This window comes from Microtus oregoni, unplaced genomic scaffold (genome assembly GCF_018167655.1).
Source record: "Microtus oregoni isolate MIOR12 unplaced genomic scaffold, Mior012 000059F_ref0000304, whole genome shotgun sequence".
NCBI classification, from domain to species: domain Eukaryota; kingdom Metazoa; phylum Chordata; class Mammalia; order Rodentia; family Cricetidae; genus Microtus; species Microtus oregoni.
In genome coordinates, this window is record NW_024543835.1 from 11292261 (window position 1) to 11318510 (window position 26250).

General features: G+C 36.7%; 1 protein-coding gene across 1 annotated transcript in view; it reads right to left on the minus strand.

Annotated features, from left to right (window-relative positions):
• Pola1 (DNA polymerase alpha 1, catalytic subunit) overlaps positions 1-26250 on the minus strand; it is a 329968-nt gene that overhangs the window by 250397 nt on the left and 53321 nt on the right. The window contains exons 25-26 of the mRNA XM_041639492.1: positions 23735-23884; positions 23217-23339 (exon numbers count right to left, since the gene is read on the minus strand). Of these exons, the coding sequence (XP_041495426.1) occupies positions 23217-23339; positions 23735-23884 (273 nt within the window). The remainder of the gene's footprint in view (positions 1-23216; positions 23340-23734; positions 23885-26250) is intronic.

A 26250-nucleotide genomic window follows, 5' to 3' on the forward strand; every position in this document is an offset into this window, starting at 1 on the left:
CCCAACGGTACAGAGGAACTTTGGGTGACTGTCCAGGCAGCGAGATGTCTCTGTCATTTCTAGAGTTTTAAAAGTTGCTTTTTTCTTGTTTGCTTAGGTAGTATTGTATCTTTCTGGAGTCTTTGATGGAGTTAAGAATAGTTAGTTATAGTTATAGTTTTCCTTAGTTATGATAAAGATTATTGTAACTTTTACTTGATAACTGTTTTGCTATATGTAATTTTGCTATGTTAAAGCCTTTTTTTTGTTTAAACCGAAAAAGGGGAAATGATGGAGGAAGGTCATTGGCTAATAAAGGCACTGCCCTGGCCCGTTTAATTGGTTAGAGGATAGGTGGGAGGAGAAAACAGGACAGAACGCTGGGAGGAAGAGGAAGTGAGGTCAGAGACTCCACAGCTCTGCTCTCTCGGGAGCAGACGCCTCAGAGAGAGACACCATGCCCCGCTCCCGGCATGAAGCTCCGACCCAGGATGGACTAGGCTAGAATCTTCCTGGTAAGACCGGTTCTCACAGATTATTAGAGATGGGTTGATCGGGATGTGAGAATTAGCCAGTAAGGGCTAGGGCTAAAGGGCCAAGCAGTGCTTAAAAGAATACAGTGTCTGTGTAATTATTTTGGGGCATAAGCTAGCCGAGCAGGCGGCCGGGGTTCTGGGAACGCAACCCCGCTGCCCTTACTACTTCAGGAGTTTTTATCTCCTTCATTTGTTTTAAACAACTCCTCTTGCTTCTGCTCATCAAGCAAAGATTACATGAATAAATTTTCTGGATACATTTGTTTATTCTGCTTAAGGCAAACAAACTGTGACCTTCACCATTATATTAGCTAAAGCATGCCACAAACAAGCTACAAAAACAAATGTTCCTGAAGCCTTCAAGATTTCAGGTGTCGACATCAATGATGGCATTTAATCCCTGAAGACATAATGTGACAGAAGGAAGCATTCCTCCACTTCCCTCATCTTTTCACCTTTGTATCCTTTTCCAATCTTTGTTCCTGCAAGAATTCCATTTCAAGCCCTCGTTAATTATAATCCTTCAGCTTTCCTTATAATTGGCATCAAAGGAAATAAAAACAATCAATCACGGGGGGGGGAGAGGATCTATAAAGTAATAGTAAATACTAACTGATCGAGGATGACACGTGCTAATACAACCCACACCCTTTTAAAAAACAACAACAAAAATGGCTGCCAGCACTGTGAATACATGACACTATTTCTTCCAACATTCTAACACCTCTGACATAGATAAACTCTAAGAAAACACAACCAATAAAGCATGGCAGTTAAGAATGAACCAACTGCCTGGGCAGTGGTGGCACATGCATTTAATCCCAGCACTTGGAAGGCAGAGACAGGTAGATTTCTGTAAACTCTAGGTCAGCCTGGTCTAGTGAGTTCCAGGATAGCCAAGGCAGCACAGAGAAATGCTGTCTCAAATAAATTAAACCATAGTTCCATTATTCACTAGCACTGGGACTTTGGACAAAACACCTACACTTTCAGGTTTCCTCCTCTTTAAAATGGTGTTAGGGCCAGAGAGATAACTCAGCAGGTAAAATCACATGCTGTGGAAACTTGATGGCCTGAGTTTGATCCCTGGAAGCCATGGTAGACCTCTACAAGCGCACCATGGCACATGGGTTCTATGTGTGTCTCTCTCTCAATAATAAAATAATTAAAAATAAAAAATAAAAGAGTTAATAGCACAAAGCCCCAATTAAATGGTATCATAATCAAATACAGATATAGCACAATTAAGAACTGGTTTCTATCATTAGGATCAGGATAAAGCTTTCATGAAAGGGGCAGGTAAAAACATCCTATACCCATACAGATTGTCTCAGTTCAGTGCAATTCACTTAATAAGTGAAACTTTTCCTCCACCTCCACAAGCTTCAGTGAATAGAAACCACATTTTTTAAATAAAAAAAAAACCTATTTTTCATCAATCTCACAATGAAATGACTTCTACATTTTGTACAAATAGAGAAGGGATTCCGGACTCGGTTTATTTATCTTAGTAGTGTTTTATTGTTAGTGTAAAACACTTAACATGGTATCAGATAAAGATCAAATGCTAAAGTTATTTCAGTTATTATTATTCTTAATTTAACTATTAAAATACTATTATAAATGGAGGGGGAGACCGGATCTTAATTCTATTTTTGAGTTTATCATAACTGCCACCAAATATAAGTCAAGGGCCACATTGAGGTGAGGGGGAGAACTACTACATTCCAAAAATAAAAAAAAATCAAGGAAGCAATAGCATAATACCTGATTATTACTCTATTTTTTACCTGCTAATACCACCTCCACATAACTACAGTGGTTCAAATTAGTAACTAATAAATGGCTTACACACTTCTCAAAGAATAAACAACATATCATGTGCTAGCAAAGATGACCAAAGTATGATTACAACAACAACACTAATTTGAAGAAGTTTCCCACTACTACTCTTTTGTTGGCACATGTAAATTCAAACAGACAAACATGAAGACAGTGATAGTCAAGTATGGTGGCATATACCCAGTATTTGAGAGTTTGAAGCAGGAAGATCATGACTTTGGGGAAACCTGGGCTACTTAGCCAGATCTATAATAGAAAAAAATAACAGCCAAAAGCTTCAAAGAAGACCCAGAAAGCAAAGAATCTCTATCAATAATCTCTATTAAGTGAAATTTTAAAATACTAATTGATTTAAGCAGCCTTGTCTCAAAGATCAGATGACTTTCCTCTATGTCTAGTTGACAGTCTATGCCTAACAAAAGTAAAAGCCAAAAACTAGGTGGCATTTACACATTAAATCATCCACCTCTAAAGTTCTATAATATACAGTAATGCTGCTATAGGTATGGAAAGAGACCATAATTAATCAACTCAGCTCCTTTAATAAGCACAGTTAGTTCCTGTCATCCTTTGATCCATAGTCCAAGTTATAAAAGAGCCTAATAAAAAAAATCTTTTTTTCTTCAGCTCCTTTTCATGAAGATTGATGTGGGAGTACCTAGCTGACTGGGTGCTACCACCTTTGAATGGTCCTGGGCTGTCTAAGAAAGCAAGCTAAGCAAGACATGAGGAAGCAAGCCATTAAAGCAGTCAATACTCCTCCATAGTCTCTCAAATTGTTCCTGCCTCTAGGTTCCTGATCTGTCTTCCCTCTTAACAGACAACAATTATAAGGTGAAACAAACCCTTTCTTCCCTAAACTGTTTTTGGTCATGGTGTTTTATCATAGTAATAGAACCCTAAGGCATTAACTCATTTAATTCTTCAACAACCCCAATGGGTATTAAGTTACCCTTATTAAAAATGGAAGTTGAGGCTCAGAGAGGTTAAATAGTTCATCAGTAGTTCTAAACCAACCCAGGAAGAAGCAGAGCCTGGACAGAGAAGGTGTTGAGTAAAAGAGGAGGGTGTCTGAGGCCTGTGGGGCAGAGCCTGGATTTTGACTCAGCCCAACAGTTAATTTGCTCTACAACTTTCCCTCACTCAAACTTCTTAGGCATAAGCCAAAACTTCTAATCTCTTAGTACAGCAATTCAGCTTCACTGTCATGACTCCCATCAAACTGAAGCACTAACAAGAAGATATCTATCATAGTCCTGTCTCTAATTTGGTGGACATTTTTCAAAGCAATCAACGCTGCTTCTCTGTGACAACTAATCACTACCTACCCCCATGAAACATTCTTCCTTGACTTACTTTAACCCTTCTCTGGCTGTATTTTTATATACAGCTTAATTCTAAGCCCTCCCTCCAACACCACCAAGTTGTGGACCCTTATGCCTAAGTTCTATACCCACTTTCCTTTTTTTCCCCCCAAAAATAACTTTATCAATCATTTCTTTCTAAATATCTTATGTAGGATTCTCCTCTGTATGCTGTGAATATATTTTATTACTACTGGTTAATAAAGAATCTGTTTTGGCCTATTGCAGGCAGAATAAAGCTAGACGGAAAATCCAGAGATGTATAGAGAGTAGGCAGAGTAAAAGGGACACCATGTAGCTGCCGAAGGAGAACACCAGAACCTTACTGGTAGGTCACAGCCTCACAGTGATATACAGATTAAGAGAAATGAGTTCATTTACAATGTAAGAGCTAGTTAGGAATAAGGCTAAGCTATTGGCCAAACCATGTTGTAATTAATATAATTTCTGTGTGATTATTTGGGTCTGCGTGGCTGGGAAACAGAAAAGCAGTCTCAGTTTACACATATCCCTGAGTCCCAAACTTATACCTTGACACTGCAAATTAACACGTCCATTACAGAATACAATTGGTCAGGTGAAATAAATTCTAACATTCTATAGCACAGTAGGGTAACATGGTTGACAAGAATTAATTGAATGTCCCAAACTACCTAGTAAAGAATTTGGAATGTCGACAACACAAATAATAAATATCTACAGTACTGAGAATGCCAACAGTCTTGCCCTGGTTGTTATATATTATATTGAAATGTCATATTGTACTCAAAAAGTATATATAATTATGTCAATTAAAATAACAATATTTCTTGAAATTTAACATGTTCAAAGTCAAACTGTTCATTGTTCCTTTGTCATGTCCTAAACTTGATCATCAGTACTTCAGTCCTACCAATTACCTGCAAAAAGCCAGGAGCTGACCTTAATAATCTATTCTACCCTAAACTCTATATTTCAGTCACCAAGCCTTTGACATTTATAGATTTTAGTTTTGAAATTATAATTAATATCATTTCTTCATTTTCTTTCCCTCCCCCTACTCCTCCTAATATCCCCTTGGTCTCAAAAATCTGTGGACTCTTTTTGTTTGTTGTTACATGTACATCCTCAAAGAAGCTTCTCTTAGAATGGAGACAATTACAGAAAACCCCAAGGACTCAAAATACGGAAAACAAGACATCATGTAGTACTCAGTCTCTAATGACGTATCTACAACACAATTCCTGCAACTAAAGCTCAAAGGCCATTGCAGAAAGATTGTAAGAGTCAGAAGAACAAGAAGTTTGCTGCAAGATTGTCTCTATAAATGTCAGAGAGGTTGGCTACACCAGGGAAGTCTTATCAACATGGCTGCCTAAACAAGACCTGAACATCATTTTTTTTTACTGGTTGTTTTTCTTATATCCCTCTTATATTCTTTTCCCCACCAACTGTTCTCATTCCAGTGAAGTTACTAATGTATGTTGCATAGAATATTCTGATAACAGTCTACTAATTAGTTTCCCCTCCTTCGGTCTTTTTTAGATTTTTATTTTATGTAGATGTGTGCATTGCCTGCATGTATGTCTGTGAATCAATTACTTGGAGTGCCCACCAAGAAGACATGGTATCCCCAAGAACAGAAGTCAGAGATTGTAGTAAACAACCATATGAGTCCTAGGAATTAGCCTCTTCTCCAAGAGCAGCCAGTGTGCTTAACCACTGAGGCATCTCTCCAGCCCCTTGCTCTACTATTTTTTATTTAAAAATTTTCATAAATATATTTGATCGTGTTGCCTCCTCCTCTAGTCCCTCAGATATCCATGCCACCTCCCTACCCACCCAACTCTCTCTCTTAAAAAAATAAGTCAACACAAAAACTAAAATTAAAAAATGCCAAAAAAACAAACAAAAAGCCCACCACACACACACACACACCATGGATTTCATTTTGTGTTATCCAACTACTCCTGGGCATGAGGTTTGTCCTGGAGTGTGGTTGATATACCCAGTATCCCACCATTGGAGAACACTGATTTTCTCTTTCCCAGCGAGTATCATGACCAGTAACTTCTTGGTTAGGGGTGGGACTTTGTGTCTTTTTTCTCTTCTCTGTCCTGGGACTTTGTCTCGTCTCTATGTATGTGCTTACAGTCTCTGTGAGTTCATTATCAGTCCTGGTATATCTGGAAGATGCTATATCCTTGGAGTCATTCACCACCTAACAACCTTTCTGCTTGCTCTTCGACACAGATCCCTAAGCCTTAAGGGGGAAGGCTTTGACAAAACCTATTTAGGGCTCAGTGCTCCAAAGGCTTTCTCTGCACATCACACATTTGTGGGTTCTTGTGTTAATTCCCATCTACTGTAAGAAGAAGCTTCTGATACACCCCTCCACTCTTAACCTTCTAACTCAGCCATACTTCCAATCCACCACAGGATCTTACACATGGTATCTCTCATCCTGTAATGTTTGTTCGTAAAAATTTTCACTTAGTTCACTTTGATCCACACTCTAAATCTCAGCTCAAATTCCCTGGGCTCACAAATTCTTTAAATTTTCATTCAATGCTATGGGTCATTGCCATTAGCATTTATGTTTCTTTTCTTTGCATCTTTTTTCTTTAGTTGCATAAATGTACATTTGGCCATTAATCTTGAATACTTAAAATTTACCACTGTCTTTCCAACACCAACACAAGTCTATCACCTAGTAGGTGTTCAATATCCTGCGTGATTGCTTCCTCTGGGTTTCCATGAGAAACAAGACAATGAACTACACTAAAATAAAATACTTCGCACCTGCAGCCTACTATAAAATAATCATGCTCACCTATCCCCCACTGACAAAAGAAAATGCATAGGCTGAATCACTTGCTCAAAGTCCCACCATGCAAATGAATGGGTTAGTGTAGTACCCTAGATATCTATTCCACGAATGCCTTGAGTACATTTGTTTGGATTTTTGTGCCTATGCAAATAAATAAAAATCCTCCTCTTGTTTATTATTAAGTTATTATGAGTCTAGTCTCTGAAGCTTTTGCTCTTGTTTTATTTCATGCCTGTGGGTCACAAGTAATGTCATTTGTCTCCATTTGTCAAGTGATATGCATTCAGTAAATATTACTTCAAGAATTTCTGACTATAAGGCAATAACAAGCAACTGAATTAAATATATCCATCTACTCTAAGTCCTCCTTCTAAAAATAAATTATTTCCCCAGTCAGAACACTATTAAAAAAGAAATATCAAGACTTTTTCCTATGATGAAATTACCATCTGTCCATTGTATTGTGCCACAAAGTCCAGCAGAAATAGAACATGTGCTCTACCCTGTATAACAGTACTTAAAAGTATGACATATGGCCTCAAGAACAATGTACATTATTAATAGACTATGCACATATTCCTCACAGCAACTATCACTCTTTCCCATGGGAAAACACACTACCTTCCTACAGGGGGCTGAAAATGTAACTTGTTTCTATGTTGGCAGTAGCAAAGGGCCCCTGAAATAAATATAGACAAATGTCTGACACTTCAAACTATGAAAGAAACTTAATATCCTTGCTCGAGTTCTATCCTCAGTCAGCATTTAGCATTAAGGCACATAAATTCCATCACTAGCCGGAAAATACAAACCTTATTTTAAGTATTAAAAAAGGCAATAAAATAGGTAATTGCCACCCCTAAATATATAAAAACCTAGCAATGAGAAGAATTCCAAAGACAGCAAATAAGCCATTTCTGGAAAGCACTTGTGCTTTGCTGTTCTTTAAAAAAAATGAACAGGGATTCACATTACTATTACAGTCTACTTCATATTGCTTTTTAAAAGAGGAGGGAACTCTCTAAGAGAAATTTCAGATTTAGAGATTCTACCACATTTAAGTTTAAAAGGCATTCAAGTCAATTCAACCACAAGAAGTAATAAAAAGGAAACAAGGAAAGCTGTACAAATCAATGTTAGCACTGAATGTGAAAGGAAGTACAAAATTACGAAAAGAATGATTATATAGGCCCAGGGATCTCTGGCTTAAATTCAAACCACTTACACACACAACAACAACAACAACAACAACAACAACAACAACAACAAAACTCTCACTGCTTTCTAAAACACTATTTATGATCTGGCAAAACAGCACAGGCTTATACTGCCCAGGGAAAAAAATAGTCTGGTAGTATCTGCTCAATCAGCCAGTCATGACTTATAAGCACAATAAGTTTGTTTTGTTAACATGGAGATACCTTAAGTGGGTCTGATTACACTATTGCAAAAAAGCAGTTAAAGTCATCAGACAGTACAGGCTGCCTAAAGTAAGTTCTTCCAATTAGTAATAAACATACTCTGTGTGGCAGAAGTAGAGTGTAAGGATATCATTTACATTATAGTTGCAAATAATCTCTCATGTGAAATCCTTAAGGTTATTGGGTGTTATGTCATTCATAAATCTTACATGACAAATAAGGAAAGAAAAGCCTATGTGGAATCAAAGATCAATACTGCGGATTTTCAGAAATTTTTTTATTTTGATTTAAATAAACTTGTGAAAAGAAAATAGGGTATGGGAGAGAAAAACATCTATGTCACTCCCTCTTTTCTAAATAATATTAGTCAGGAAATAGCCTATACAGACTGACTATAGAAACAGACAATTAACTCTACTCCAGTTTCCATGCCACTGGTGAACAGTGGTTAATAACTTCACACTTTTCTTTTTGTCTGTTAACAAGGAGGGAATAACTTCACACTTTTCTTTTTGTCTGTTAACAAGGAGGGAACAGCACTTTTGAAATCATTACTGCTCTGTCATCTTGGTTTGCTGCCAAAGTAAGGAGCTTTAGAACACCTGTCAAATAACACACAGCTTGTGAAAAAGAAACATAGACCAAAATAGGCTGAAATAAAATGTTCACATATGCAGAAAATGGGATGAATTTAAGTTAACAGAGAGTCATTCATTCTAAAGAAGATTGGAGAAGAAAGAAAGAGATTTCCACGGTCATGATCTATGTGATTCGAGTCAATGTAACAAAATTTAATCTCAGGGATCAGTAACAATGACATGCAGCCAGTCTGATACTATTTCTCTCTTACCCATATTCACAGTCCAAATGTTTTCTGTAATTCTAAGGTCAAAATATCATAGCAAAAGTATTCCATTTGTGCCTTCTCAAATAAAACTACTTACTACAAATGTACAAGGTACCCATTTTCTTGTACTGAGTATCCTGGCTATTCTTATATACTCAAAACAGGCTTAAATATCAAGACTCTACATAAAAAAGTATCACCTCCATATCAACCCATCTATAATTGCAGAAGCACAAAGATGAACATGACCTAAGAGTGAGGACAAACAAGGATCCCTGCATGGGACGTGGAATAGGTAAGACACAAACACATGTAGACTGAAATCTAATAATAGAAAATCCAATATATAGTTGGGAAAGGGCACAGTTTCAACTGAGAATATATAAAATTCATGAATGAAAGCCTGGAGAGGCCAAACACAACTAGAAAGCTGAGACCATGCATTAATACATTGGAGTCAGTTGATAGTAGAAGAAGAATCCGCCTTTTCTGATAAAGATACTGGCATATGGGCCCATGCCTGAATTCTTCAAAGCTCAGGTCAGACAATTATGTAGAAATTATGAAAAACTTAACTAAATGCAAAAGAAAGATATGAGAAAGTTCCTAAGTGGTCTTCTTGATGAAGCCTTCTTACGTTCACAAAAACAGCTCTATTTGCACAGGTGACCTCAGTCAGATAAGGTTTCAAACCAGTCTTTCTCTTCCCACATGTATGCAGCTTGTAATCTCCTAGACTTGATCTTTAAAATTAATGAATAACTAGAGGTGCTGATTTCTAACTATTACTAACAAAAAAAAAGTCATGCTACATTTGTATTGACTCATTTTTTTTCTTTATTGGGCTACTTTGAAAGAAGTACTCAGTGTTTTAAATTATAGGGATTGTTTTAAATGAAGCCTAAGTGTAGTCCACTTATTTATTTCTATAAACGCAATGTTGTGTTATATCAGAGACTACTATATATGTATTAGTTATGTTTAAGTGTATACTGTTTATTGCAATAAGTTTATATAAAAATGCAATGGCTTTGTTTTGTTTGCAGTTATGGGGGTTGAAGGAAGGGACTTGAATAAGCAAGGAATACAACCACTGAGCTACAACCAGACAGATTTACTCTAATTTTTGTCACTAAATTTCTCACAAATTATTAAAAATCTAAGTTGTCATAATCTGTACTAGGCTCTCAGGGAGTGTTTTCAAAGAGCTTCCTCTTCTCAACTTGACATTTAGCAACATTACTTTCAACAAATTTTTGGAAAGGATTCAGCAAGGGAAAAAGCAAAGGTTTAGAACAATATACCAATACAAACGACCCGCAGTGAAGACAGCACTTATTTGATGTCAGACGATTATTTCTACAAAATTGAACTGTACATAAGAACCTAGACAAGTTTATGCTAAGGACACTTGCACTGCATTTCATATAGATTACCACAGATTCTGAACTAACTAGTAGAGTAAAAAGAAAAAAGTCCCGACAATATATATCATCAGTTCTAGAGAACTACAAACAATATAGAACCTAACATCCCTAAAATATGCCAAAAACAAATTTCTCTGTCTTTGAATTTTAGAATGCAAACAACTTCAAACATGAAGAGTAACCTATAATCATCAAAAAATACTATTTTTCTAACATGAATTATAATCTACAAAAGTGCACTAAGCCTTCATTTTAGCTCTCAAAGAAATTCTCATATTAACCTAATAGTTTTGTTTTTGTTTTGTTTTGTATTGATTTTGTTTTTCAAGACAGGGTTTCTCTGTAGCTTTGAAACTCACTCTGTAGACAAGGCTGGCCTCAAACTCACAGAGATCTACCTGCCTCTGCCTCCCAAGTGCTGGGATTAAAGGCTTGTGCCATCACCACCCGGCTTGTTTTGTCCTTTTTAAAATCAAGAACTAGGCACAGTGCCATGTATCTGTTAATACTTAACCCTGGGGAGGCACTATAAGGCGGCCTGGGATACATACCAAATCTCAGACGAGCACGTGCTAATTATAAGACTGTCCTAAAATAAAATGAAAATGGGGACTGGCTCGGCAGTTAAGAGTTGATACTACTCTTGAAGAGGACCTCAGTTTGGTTCCAGTACCCACGTCAAGTGACTCACAACTACCTATTAATCCCAGACATTGCCTGCATTGGAACCTGTGCAAATGAGCCTCTCCTCCTCACACACACACACACACACACACACACACACACAATTACAAATAAATCTTTAAAAAGTCAAAATGTTAACAAGAATGTCAAAAGGACTCTTAACAGTAGCTATTACAATTCTGAAGACAGAATAAGAACTCTTCCTTCTACCACCTTTAGCTTCCATGGGTCTGGTCCAGCAAGAAAATGCCCCAATCTGCTGTATTATAGGTGACAAAACATACATTTTTAAGGCTATAATTTCACTTCAGGCTATATTTAAAGAGCCTACAACATCTGTAATTTCTTATGACCAAAAGATTGATTTTCTTCCTTTTTAATACCTTCAGTATAATTTCCTATATTTTCACCAATCATGCCTGACTATGTTTGAAATGAGTCACTCTTATATTACAAAAAAATTATCTTTTGCCACAGAAGATGGCAAAATTTTTCTGTACAATGGTAAATAATATATATTTTAGGCTTTGTGGCAATTACTCAACTCCAAAGTTTGATATAAATACAGTTAAAGATAAATGGGTATGATTGTGCCCCAATAAAATTTTATTTTTTAAAAAAATAGGCAAATAGGTCTGCCAATCCCTGGCCACAGAAATAAGTTCAATAGAGCCACAAAGAAGAAACCAGACAAATATAATTAGATCACTAAGTTATCCTCAAAACAATCTCCAGCAAGACTAAAGATCTAAATAAAAAGGCCAAGTTTTGCAATATTTAGAAAAAATTAGGGCAATATTTGTCTTTGGAGGAGAAAAATGTATTTTCAGAATAAGCTTAGAAAGTGAAAAGAAAAATATCAAATATATAGTGTTAAAAAAAGATGTTTCTTCACAGTGAAAGACCATAAAAAAGCAGCAAGAACAAGCCAGACTAATTTTAATACAAATAACCAAATGTGATTCGGTTTTTGAATACCTAAGAAACAGTAAGAGACCTACAATGAAACAAAATAAGACATCTGTGTTCATATAGGCAATTCAATAAAAAAAAGAATTAATAAACATGAAAAGAGATCCAACTTTTAATTAAGGAAACAAAAATTAAAATCACATGATAACACTTAACACTAATGAGACTGGCTTAAAATAAAAATTTGGCCAGGCCGTGGTGGCGCACGCCTTTAATCTCGGCATTTGCGAGGCTGAGGCAGGTGGATCTCTGTGAGTTTGAGGCCAGCCTGGTCTACAAGGGCTAGTTCCAGAACAGCCAGGGCTACACAGAGAAACCCTGCCTTGAAAAACCCCCCAAAATATTCTATCTAGGTATGGTAGCACAAGTTTGTAATTCTAGTGCTTAAGGGACTAAGGTTAAGAGGATGGCTATTTCAAGATTGCCCTGGGAAAAACAGCAGTGTGGGGTACCCAGAGAGACCAAGTAACAAAACCAAGTAAACAAAGCCCAAATAATAACAAGTGTTGACAAAAACATCGAATAATAAGAATTATGTGAGTATATTTATAAATACATGATAAGTGCAAAATCCTTGAAAAATAAACAACAAATTTCAAAGACAAAACTGCATATCAATCTCTAGATTACTATCTGAACCTGTGACTGAGAAGGAATTGTGTTGTGGATCTTGTCAAACATGTGAACTTAGTTAGCTATTTGATAGAATTTACCTTATTATGGTAAATAAAATCTTATACATGTCACATTATCTACTATAATCCTGCTTGTAACAAAAAATAAAAGAAATGAGAACTTGGGAATTCGATATCTTGGATAAAGTTAAGACAATGATAGTATCACATACTTTTAATCCCAATAGCAAGAAAGCAGAGACAGGAGATAGTCAATATAGGCTGAAGAATAAGTTCGGCTTGCTTAACATATTAAGATCCTATCTCAAAGAACATGGCGAACAATGAGGGCTGATGAGAAGCCAAGGACAATGGCACGGGGTTTTGATCCTACTTAATGTGCTGGCTTTGTGGGAGCCTAGCCAGTTTGGATGTTCACCTTCCTAGATATGGACGGAGGGGGGAGGACCTTGGACTTTCCACAGGGCAGGTAACCCTGACTGCTCTTTGGACTGGAGAGGGAGGGGGAAAGGAGTGGGGGGAGGGGGAGAAGGGTGGGAGGAGGGGGAGAAGGGTGGGAGGAGGGGGAGGGAAATGGGAGGCTGGGAGGAGGCGGAAACTTGTTTTTTTTTCCTTTTCTCAATAAAAAAAAAGAAAAAAATAGTACAGAAAGCTAAAAAAAAAATATAATAAAATTAGCCACCTTACCAAAAGTAATCTACAGATTCAATGCAATCCACATCAAAATTACAATACAATTCTTCACATAACTAAGAGGGGCAATTCTCAGATTCATACAAAAAAACAAAAAACCCTTAATAGCTAAAAAAAATACTGAGCAATTAAAGAATTGCTGGAAGTATCACCAACTCCAACCTCAAAAACTGCTTCAGAGCCACGCAATAAAAACTGCATGGTATTGGCACAAAAGCAGACACATTGATCCACAGAATTGAACTGAAGACCCAGACATAAATCCACACACCTATAGAGTCCTAATTTTTATAAAGAAGGCAAAAGTTCACACTGGAAAAATAACAGCATCTTCAGTAAATTGTACTCGTCAAATTGGATGTTTAAATGTAGAAGAATGTACATAGACCCATATTTATCACCTTGCACAAAACTCAAGTACAAGTAGATCAAAGACCTCAACATGAAACCAGATACACTGGACCTAGTAGAAGTAGGGAATAGCCTTGAACTCAGTGACAAGAAAAGACTTTCAGAACAGAAGACTATTAACACAGGCAATGATATCAACAATTAACAAATGGAACCTCATGAAACTGAGAAGCTTCTGTACTACAAAAGTCACTGTCTTTCTGACAATACAACAGTCTACAGAATGGAAAAATATTTTTACCAAGTACCTATCCTATAAAGGACTAATATCCAAAATACATAAAGAACTCCAAAATCTAGGTAGTAAGAAAAGAAATTACCACATTAAAAAATAGGGTATAAAAAAGGAAAGGAAACTCAAATGTCTGAGAAACACTTAAAGAAATACTCAACATCCTTAATAACCAGGTAAATAGAAATAAAAGTACTTTGAGATTTCATCTTACACCACTGGGAACGGCCAAACTCAATAACATAAGTGACAGCTCACATTAGTGAGGATATGCAAGTAAAGGGAATACTTATTCATTGCCGATGGAAATGCAAACTTATACAGCCACTACAAAAATCAGTGTGGTGGTTCCTCAGTAAGATAGGAATTGGTCTACTTCAAGACCCAGCTATACAACTCTTTGGCATATACACAAAGGAAGCTTCATTCTGCCACAGAGACACTTACTCAACCATGGTCATTGCTGCTCAATTTGTAACAGCTAGAAACTGGAAACAATCTAGATGTCCCTCAACAGAAGAATAGGTAAAGAAAATCAATGGAGTATTATTTGGCCATTAAAAATGAAATTTGCAGGAAAATGGATGGAACTAGAAAAAAAAATCACCAAGTAAAGTAACCCAGATCCAGAAAGACAAATAGGATATGCAATGATGAATAACCAAGCTACAACCTGTAGAACTAGAGGCTAGGTATAGAGTAAGGGTCCAGGCAGGGCGAGGGAGAAAGAGATCTCCCTTAAAAAAAAAGGAAAATAGAATAAATGGTTATGGATGAATGGGGAGGGGAGCCGGAAGTAGAGGATCAAATGGAAGAGGGGGAGAGATGAGGAAGACGAGAGAGAAAATACAGAGAGGGCCAACTAAAATTATGGGCCATTTAATAGATTGTATAGAAATATAATGCAGAAGTTTCTAAAATATAAACATATATGAAGGTGATCTAAATTAAATCACCAAATAATGGAGAAGAGCTCCAAATGGCTAGCACTTGTCATTAAATGAAGCCTCCAGTATGGAACTGAGTTACATCTAATTGAATTTTTGGCCAAACGGGTCCCATTGAAATACCAAACAACCCAGGCTATTGTCAAGACTATAAGTTGCTCTCTATAAGCGGATGGGAAGGCCCCCACTGCTGAAGATAACGCCTATACAACTCATTGAATGTGGAGAAGTTGAACCCATAGAATATGGGGAAGTGAAATAGTGCCTACACAGAGCTTTCACTCACAGATGCTAGCATCTTTGGTACAGGAAGTACTCTGGACACTAACAAAAGAGAAATCCAACCCAGTCACAAACCCTTTGATCTACAATGGTGTCCTGCCTGCAAGATAAGCTAGTGCAACGATGGCACAAAGACTGTGGAAGTAACCAACCAATATCTGATTTGACTTAAGGCCCACTCCAAAAGATAGAACCTATACCTGACATTGACAGCCTAGGACCTAGGGTAAAACCAAATACTACTGTTCTAAAAGAAGGTAGCAATAAAGTAACTCCTGACAACATACTGCTATACGCATTGATCAGTGCCTTGCTTAGCCATCATAAGAGAAGGTGCCTCCTAACAACATCCTTCTATACGTGGAGAGCAGTGCCTTCCTCAACCACCATCAGAGAAGCTTCTTCCTATAGCAGATGGGAACAAACACAAAGACCTACAGCCAGACATTATGCAGAGAGTGAGAGACCATGGAACCTATAAGGGATTATCTCATTAAATTCCTCCCCTCAGGTCTCAGGAAACCCTGGGAAACAGGAGGTAGAGACAGTGTAAGAAGCAGAGGGGATGGAAGACAGGTGAGTGTAGAAAAAAACAACAAAGAAAACAAGGCCCTCTAAATCAACATAAGCAACACACATGAACTCACAGAGCCTGTGGCAGATGGGGTACAAGGGCTGAAAGAAGTGGACACATGGCCCCATCCTTAACCCAGAAGCTATCTCCAAATGATAAGCACTCCTGTCTCAGAAAGCACTGTCTCGAAAAAAAAATAAAAAAACAGGTATTTTTAATGAAAAATATTCGAAAACTGAAATATTCACTTATTTCCAAGTAAAGGCAAAGAACTCTTAATAATTAAAAGATCCTCTTTCATCACAAACAGCAACAAAGGCAAAAGCCTTGGCCAGTGCCGTTCTCAAGGACTCCTCACTAGCACTCCTTCAATCACGGGAATTCAGACAGCCCAGCCTAAATAGTCTCTCTAGTGATTGGCTGCTTTGTTTTTCTGATCTTCAGGTTGAACCCAAATATCTGTCTCTGGGTTTTTATTATTCATCCTACAATGGTAATGTTTGCATACAATGATTTGGATACATGTTCTAAATTGCACAGACTTCAGTTCTGAATACAAGTGAAAACAAGATCTTCTACAACTGGCTGGGAAAACAGGCTGGCAATGACTCAACCTGCAGGAGAGTAAAATAAAAATGCACGGTCAACTCCTGAACACACTATTTGAAATTGCAATCAGAAATCCAGACCAAAAGTTGTTTCCTCAAGAACACAAATATAAAAGAAGGCAGAAACAAATTAATGAGTAAGTACTGATTATTTTATAAGGACAAATATCTCTGTTATGTTTACAATTACACAATGAGTTTGCTTAGAAATCATTTAAAAATGTTTTAAATTCCTCAATTTAAGAAAAAAAGTATTTAGAGAGGCAAAATCACATATCATAACATTTCGAATTTTCTTTCAAGTTACCTATGGTACTATTACTCAGAAAGTTATGTATCTCCGTGATCAGAAATATGATTTATTCACCTAATGGAAAAATTACCTAATATAAATTAAATGATTGTTCTTATCAATAAAACTTACAATGTAAAAATCATCATTTTAAACACCAAATCTATTAGACGATTACAATCCTTTGGATCTCTTTTAGCCTTTATTTAGTATTTTCAAAAGTAGTAAGAATCTAAAATGTGAAGATATTTAAGACACTAAATGGCCTTTACATTATTGTTCACAGAATATCTTTAATTGATTAATGATCTTAGGGTGTCTATCGCCATCTAGTGAACAATCACTTCAATTACTACAGCAGATATTTGACATTTGATAGTTGTCTTCATGGTTTAAATATTTGTGCCCACTCAGTGTTACCACTCAGGTTTATCCAATTTCTCTTTTTATGCCTCTTCATACACACATTGAGAATAAGAACAAATACAGATGGTATTGTTTCATATTAACATCTAAGTGTCTATAAATGAAGTTTCTATATTTCTTCCCTGGAAATGCTCACTTAATTATTTTTAAATAACTAGTATACTGTGAGGTTCCTACATAAAATTCTTTCAACAGCAACTAATTCCTCTAATATCAAGCAATTAAAAATTATGGGATAGTTGAAGTGAGAAGGGATGAAGTATGAAAGATAAAACATGCAAAAAGACAATATTGATGCCCATTTGACATAAATACTTTTATTATAAACCTGTTTTTAAAAGTACAATTAGAAATTACTTAAGTATTATAGCAACCATATTACATAACAGAAATTAACAGGCCACCAAAGGCAAATCTGCATGATTCCAACAAAACTCAGCACACACAAAATCTACTTAAAAATAATACGGGAGGGAGGACATCAAGGCCATACCAAAACACAAAATTTTATGACTCCCTAGACTGTGCATTAATCCATATCGAAATGAAAACCCTTATAATCTTTTCAAAGGCATGTGACCAGGATCCCTTCTCATTTCTATATGAACTTTAATTTAAACAGGAAGCTTAGATGCAAAAACCTTGCAAGATCTTCAGGTTATTGCATTACTTTCTCCCTCTCTACCTTATGACCAAAACACCAGTTTATTAAGATGCAAAAGTATTCTAAAATCTCAAATTCACCACTCCTACCTCTTTAACAATTAAGAAATGCTTGACAGGTATATGCCTGCAATTATAGCACTTAAAAATCTTGGGTTCAAGGTCAGCCTATGGTATGTGGTCATATTCTGTTTCAAAACATGAATGAAAATCTTTAAAAACAAAAGACTCCACAGTATATAGGAAAATGATGGCAAAATAAAACAGATTTTTCACTAGACTATTTATCTGTCAGTGTTACTAACTACTACCAATATTTTAACAATCATTATTATTTTAGTAAATAACTTCTACAGAGATCTTCGGATCTTCCAAACTAAGAATTGGCAGAGAATAGGTGTATTCTATACTTATTGCTTCTCATTAAATTCACAGTAAGGACATAACTACAACTGTAGAAGTTATTGTATATAGGAAAGAAGACAGATGAAAACAAAAAGGGAGAAAACAGAAACTAAGACTTTCAATCCATGATTTATTTCTAAATTTTTCTGAAATTCTTTTTTAGTGAAGTAAGCTCGGAAGTTTTATATTTTACTTGTTATATATAATTGCTATATTTTATAAAACAAAAAGTAAAAATTTAGCTTAGTTCTGTTGTTGAACAATAAAAAGTAAAATTTGAGTTTTAAATTCCCTATTAAAAATCTAGCTAAAAGAAAATACTGCCCCTAAAATACAATGGATTAGGGGAGTTGGAGAGATCATTGGACAAATTTGGGGCTTATCATTATCAACGGTGCCCTTTTAAGCTTGTGGATTTCTGAGCCAATGCAGAAAATGTAACAACAGGGATTTCTCAACAGCAAGAGGCACACTCCAAGGGAGTAAATTGTCAACTATTGCCTCTTGTGAGAAACTTAAGAGTAACCTTGATCCAATCTCAAGAGTCAACCTATGTATTATCACCCAGTTGGGGCATAGTGAGTGCATTTCCTAATACAAAAATAAGATGGTATTCTATCAGAAGCCACTGGATATATATACAGAAACAAAATTTACATAATTTTGAGGTAAACTTAGCCTAAGAATCCAAAACATCTTTCTTTCATTTCAACTAGCCCCTAAAAATACCTATATATTTCTTATGTAAAAAAGAAAATAAAAGGTCCATGTTATGCAATAATTGATATTGGAAAGAATGACTGTCTAGGAATAAGGATGAAGACAAAGCAGAACTACACTTGCAAAAACTATCCTTTAAAGGTGAACACAAATACAGTAAAAGACTTAGAATCAGGAAAACACGGATTCAATTCAAGGTAGCCTCATCTACAAAACAGAATGCTATTATATGCTAAAGGACTCTGAAGTGTTTTTGATATAATAATGCACAAAACAGCTCTTAACACACCATCATTATTCAATACATGCCTTGTTCTTTTCCTCTGTGTCCTAACCCACATTTCTGAGACAAAACAACAAGAGCAAAATGACTTGAAATATCATGATGTGTGCTTCATGTCACAACTGGATATTTACTTTTCAATATGGTAGTCACTCTCCACATGTTACCTATTCACGTTTAAATTCATTTTAATTACAACTAAATAAATGTAAAAATCCAGTTCCTCGTCTAATCAGGAATAACCAAATAAAAAATGTTTACCAGCACATGTGTTTAGAGGCTATTATATATGGATAGCACACATAAAAATCATTTCCCTCTTAAGTTGTCCTGGAAGTACCAAGTAACAAGCATTTTAAGCTTTTCAGGCCACAGAAGACTTCATCCTGACTACTCAACTCTACAACATAAATGAATGGACTTGGTTCCATTTCAATAAAACCTTAGTTATAAAACACAGATAACAGGTTGGGATTTGCCAATATGATACCTTGACAATCATGACTCTAGAGTTTGAGTCCAGATGCTCAGTATGAGCACTGTGAACTATGTTTCAACTAAGAAACCTTAAATTCAATGCAAGAAATCAGTATCTTAATGTACTTGAATTAAATGTTTAATATAACCATGTTTTTACAGATTATACTGGTGGGAATGAATCTTGTGCAACCACTTTGGAAATCGGTGTTTCGGTTTCTCAGGAAATTCGGGATCAACTTACCCCTGGACCCAGCAATACCACTCCTGGGAATATACCCAAGAGATGCCCTATCACATGACAAGAGCATTTGTTCAACTATGTTCATAGCAGTATTATTTGTAATAGCCAGAACCTGGAAACAACCTAGATGCCCTTCAATGGAAGAATGGATGAAGAAAAGTGTGGAATATCTACACATTAGAGTACTATGCTGCGTTAAAAAACAATGACTTCTCAAATTTTGCATGCAAATGGATGGAAATAGAAAACACTATCCTGAGTGAGGTATCCCAGACCCAAAAAGATGAACATGGGATGTACTCACTCATAATTGGTTTCTAGCCATAAACAAGGGTCACGGAGTCTACAATTGGTGATCCCAAAGAAGCTAAGTAAGAAGGTGAACCAAAGGAAAAGCATATAGTTGTCCTCTTGGCTATGGGAAGTAGACAAAATTGCCGGGGAGAAAATTGAGATCTTGGGGGTGGGGTGGGATGGGGGTAAGGGGAGATGGGGAGAGAGGGGGGAGAGGGGGAGAATGGGGGGAGCTTGGGGAAGGGGGAGGATTGGGATGAAGGAAGGTTGGATGGGGGAGCACGGAAGCACGGTTCTTAGTTAAGGGAGCCACCTTAGGGTTGGCAAGAGACTTGAACCTAGAGTGGCTCCCAGATACCCAAGCGGAGGTCCCCAGTTAGTTCCTTGGGCAGCTGAGAATGGGGAACCTGAAATGACCCTATCCTAGAGCAATACTGACGAATATCTTGCATATCATCATAGAACCTTCATCTGGTGATGGATGGAGACAGAGACAGAGACCCACACTGGAGCACTGGACTGAGCTCCCAAGGTCCCGATGAGGAGCAGAAGGAGGGAGAACATGAGCAAAGAAGTCGGGACCACGAGGGGAGCACCCACCCACTGAGACAGTGGAGCTGATCTATTGGGAGCTCACCAAGGCCAGCTGAACTGTGACTGAAAAAGCATGGGATAAAACTGGACTCTCTGAACGTGGCGGACAATGAGGGCTGATGAGAAGCCAAGGACAAGGGCACGGGGTTTTGAACCTACGTAATGTGCTGGCTTTGTGGGAGCCTAGCCAGTTTGGATGTTCACCTTCCTAGAAATGCACGGAGGGGGGAGGACCTAGGACTTATCACAGGGCAGGGAAATCTGACTGCTCTTTGGGCTGGAGAGGGAGGAGGAGAGGAGTGGGGGGAGGGGGAGAAGGGTGGGAGGAGGGGGAGGGAAATGGGAGGCTGGGAGGAGGAGGAAATTTGTTGTTTTTTTTTTCTTTTCTCAATAAAAAAAAGTTAAAAAAAAACCTCTACACAAAGCATTAAAGCAGATTAACTTAAAATGTTTATAAAGTGAAAAGTATTTAATGGTAATTGTGATATAGATATGAATATTTTGTATTAGTATAGATTTTGCTTTATTGATAGAGATTTAAGGTCAATTTTGTTATATGTATATGCATATTTCTGCTATTGATTAAGATATTGTGATTGTGTATTCATTTAAAAATGTAATGTATAATTAGAAATATAGATTGTTAATAGATAATCATAATAGTCAAGTTTGTAGTCATGTTAGATAAGATTTTCTAGATGTACATAGATATATTTTAGATAGGCATTCTTCATATTTTTCAAAGATTATAGAATATGGCATTTTAAATGTTTTAATAATTTAGGGCTTTTCATGACAATGAGACACGTCTGCTCCTGGCAGCACCAATCTACTTCAAGAAGAAGATGGGCATTGAAGAGGCACCTTATGGAGTTTTGATAGCCATTTGGACAAGAAACTGCTCTTGCCTGGACTATTGCATAAACTGGACACAGAGAACCCGCAAAGAGAGGACTGCTGAACTTGCCTAAAGGTGAGATGATCTTTCGGGGTTCCTGATTCATGAAAGAGTCTGCAAGACATTCTTCAGGATACAACAGATAGTGACTGAACTGACTTTGAAATGTCCTGCTTCATGGAAATGTCTCTGGATACCATGGGCCTGTAGGCCAAAGATGGATGCCCCAACGGTACAGAGGAACTTTGGGTGACTGTCCAGGCAGCAAAATGTCTCTGTCATTTCTAGAGTTTGAAAGTTGCTTATTTCTTGTTTGCTTAGGTAATATTATATCCTTCTGGAGTCTTTGATGGAGTTAAAGAATATATAGTTATAGTTTTCCTTAGTTATGAAAAAAGATAAAATAGATGTAAATATTGTAACTTTTACTTGATAACTGTTTTGTTATATGTAATTTTGCTATGTTAAAGTTAAAGCCTTTTTTTGTTTAAACAGAAAAAGGGGAAGTGATGTGGGAGTGTCATCTATCAATCTGTTGATTTCATTGGTTAAGTAATAAACAAACTGCTTGGGCTCATAGCTTAGAACATAGGTGGGTGGAGTAAACAGAACAGAATGCTGGGAGGAAGAGGAAGTGAGGTAAGACGCCTCAGACAGAGACGCCATGCTCCCAGCTCCCAGACAGACACGATTCAGCTCCAACCCAGGATGGACGTAGGCTAGAATCTTCCCAGTAAGCGCACCTTGGGGTGCAACACAGATGATTAGAAATGGGCTAAATTAATATGTGAGAATTAGCCTAGAAGAGGCTAGATAGAAATGGGCCAAGCAGTGTTTAAAAGAATACAGTGTCCGTGTAATTATTTCGGGTAAAGCTAGCCGTGCAGGCAGCCGGGGTGCTGGGGATGCAGCCCCGCCGCTCTTATTACTACAGTAATTGGTCTATCATCTGTCATCCTCAAGTCAGTATGTAACTCCAGCTGTGACATAGACCTAGAATTCTGGATTCATATGCCCAATAACTTATTGAAAATGCCTAGAGATTTATTACTCAAAGACAACACGCAAAAGACAGAGTTTTTGATCCTGTTCTTTGTTTTCTCCCTCTTAGTAAAAAAATATAAGGATCTACTGCTATTCTCCTGAATTCTAAATTGCTCTCATATTACACAGTAAACTACCCATTAAAACAATAAAAATTAGCTCCTATGTTAGCATGACTAATCCAATCTAAATCTAAGCTAGCCTCCAGGCATTCTCAAGGTTGCCACCATCTGAATTATCAGAAGAATGTTACTTCTATTATACTCATCCTAAATAGTTCTATACTTATTCAGTTGTTTTCCCAAACTATCCTCTCTTCAACTCAGGTACTCTACTTTCGTCCCATTCCCCCCACAAGTCTGGGTCAAATACAAGCTTTACATAATGTTTCACACTCAATCTTTATTGCCTAGAGGAGGCCTGGCATATAGACATTCAATAACTGCATACACACGTGCAGAACTGACAAATTCTTAATCAAGTGCCTATTTGTCTCAAACTTGTTCTAAACAAGAAATATTTCAAGCTGTAAAAAAACAGGTAACAAACAGTTCTCCCATATTGCAGCATATATTTACACATTTATTAATGTGAATTTTATTTTGCCATTTACCTCCCTTCCTTTGCAAGTCACCAAGGCAGCCAGTGGTTTGGCATAAAATCTGCTGTAGGAAAATCCCAGACAACCATACATACTGTTTGCCGTGAGCTTCAAAGCCTTCTGTCGGATGTCATACTGCAGACCAACAAAATGACAAAAGATAAACAACAGTATCTGTAGATGCTTAAGCATCACATTGGATATTTTTCTAGATCACAATAAGAGGGAGAAACTTTCAATATCCAGGGGTAAGGGGAATACTTAATACTCAATCTGTCTCCCCAGATTCATCTTGCCCTACCCTCTTAGAAGGAAGTACATAGACTACTGATTTCCCAAGATTCTGTAAGATCTTGCTCAGATATGGCCTTAGCAGCTAGAGAAGACTTCAATTCTGAGGCAGTCTAGTGCCTCTGAATGATTATTATCCAAAATAAAACAAGCACACCATACTATTAATCCCACTCCTCAATAACCAAGTGATAAAAAGTGAAACTGTCAAGCAAACATGCTGCAGTGAAAAGATTTACCTGAAGAACAAGGTCTGAATTTAAATCGTGCTGTTTCATTAGCTGTTTGACTTGTTTTCTCCGCTCTACCAGTTTCCGGATCTCTCTGGGCAAAATGCCCATATCTAAGTTTGGATCTGGCAACTCAGGGATCTGTTCTTGTTCCTCATCCTTAAAAACACACAATAGAAACTTCAGACAAGTTAAACATTAATAAAAAATAAATTCTAAAGTAATATTTGACAATTGCTTTATCCCATTACCACACCTTAGAAATCTTTCCTGTATGAGGAAATCAATAATTTAGATTTACTGTAAAAGGATGGAGTTTTACAAATGTGGAGCAACATGATTGGGAAAATTGGTTTTAAAATACAGCTGTTAAGAAAAATTCCTAAGAATAAAAAAAAAACAGCTAGACTCTTTGTTTTTTAACATTTGTACAACCAAACAAAATGCTATAGAATGTTTCACAACAATCACTATAAATGCTTTTGCTGTTAAAAATAAAGAGGTTATATACTAAATCAGCAAATCTCTTTTTAAGATTTGGATCACATTTAAATAGGTCATGACATTTCTAAAATTAATTCACATATACACACATATATATTACACATATTCCTTAGTGTTTATGGAGTACCTTTTACCTATAAATTGCTTTGCAATCACCAGAAGAATGGCAACATTTTAGAAAGGCAATCAGTAGTCTTCTTATATTAAAATTTACAGCAGGAAAAAGCAGGGAAAGCATTAGGGCTTTTTTCTCAAGCCTCCATTAATCCTATTAACAGGCTGCAAAGAACAGCCAGGCACAGTTACCCTTTGAAAGGCTCAAAATTAAAAATAAACCTTTTGGCTTAAAGCATGTCAAGTCAATGCCATTTGATAACCCAGTCTTTTAAAAAGTATGTGATTTTATAAAGATCAATATCATAAAATAAGTACCCTTACAATACTAATAAGGACCTATTGTTTTCCAATATAGCACATGATGATAGCAAACCTATGAAAGAGACCTTGGTATATATTCCACTGTATTTCAGCAACTAGAGTCATATAAAAAGTAATTGAAAAGATTCTTGGGACAGAAAATTTATAATTCATCTGAAGCCCTACCACCACCTACAGGGTGAAACTACCTGCTCTGAAAACCAAATGAGGTGCTGCACATGAAAATGATAAAGAATTCATAAATTAATACACATATAGTGTTTCTTAAGATGACCTCTTGGATCCTTCCACTCTATTATATATCCAGAAACCAAAATGAAAAGTTCAAATAAGCAAAACATTGGTAGGCATCAGTTGTGAAAGCAGCAAGAATAACTGTCACATTTCTTAGAAAATATCAGGACACAGCAAAAGAGTATCAGCAGCAGTTGCTAATTTGGGGGGTTTGTATGTCCAATACTTTCTTTGTAAAATTATCCTCTAATCCCACAGAGAGGTCCACTTTTAACAGTCAGATTTATAGAGAAAGAATCCATTCCTGTGGAGAAAAGTGATAGAACTAGGGGTGATGACTGACTCAAGCAAGTCTATCAGATACTCTCTTCTAGGAATATGGAACTAGAACTAAAAAAAACAATACCAGACAGTTTGAAACTAAAGGATATATAAATTCAGAACCTGGAGGACAAATGGGGAGAAAGCAGGGAGAAAAAGAAGGGAGGGACAGATGGTGAAATGGATAAATGTGATGAGTAATAATCCTATGCTGCACTGAGACAGGATTATTCTAGAAATACGGACAAATAAATCTCAGAAACAGTATGCTAAGTGAAACAAGCCAAACACATGAAAAATCACACCCTTTATGATTCCATTTACATAGAATGTCCAAAGTAGGCAATTTTACAATCAGAAAGATTTGTGGTTGCTGCTGAGAAGACAAATCTCCAATAGACGATTCCAAACTCATGATCGCACACATGGCCTAGGTTAAGTTCATTAAGTCAAAAAATAAAACAAAAAGACATGAATGTGGGAAGAGGGGCTTGTAGAGAAAAAGGATATAGGAGAGGGTGTGGATGAGAGCAAACAGAATGCATTATATATATTCACAAAACTGGCAAAGAACAAATTAATAAAAATCTACAGTGAAAAAAATTAATGACAGACTAGAGCTGGGATGGATAGAGGAACTTGTTAGAAGTGACAGCTACATGGATTTTGTGGAATAATCGAGCTGAATGAAGCAATGGTTTACAAACTCTATGAAGACACTAAGAACTAACACTGCACACTATAAATAAGCAGACTGTTTAGAAAGTGAATTATATCTCTACAACATTGTTTTTTTAACAAAGACACAGACCAGTCTAAATCTCTTTTTGGTTGGTCCTCCTTTTTGATGACAATGAAAGTATTTAATTAGGGCTGGAGAGAGAGTTCAATCAGCAAAATACTTACTGAAAAAGCATGAAGACCCAAATTTGTATCACCACAATCGAGGAAAGAGCAAGCACGGGGCCAGTAGGAAGGTAAAAGATTTTTTTTTGTGGGGGGGGGGAGCGGGTTCAAGACGGGTTTTT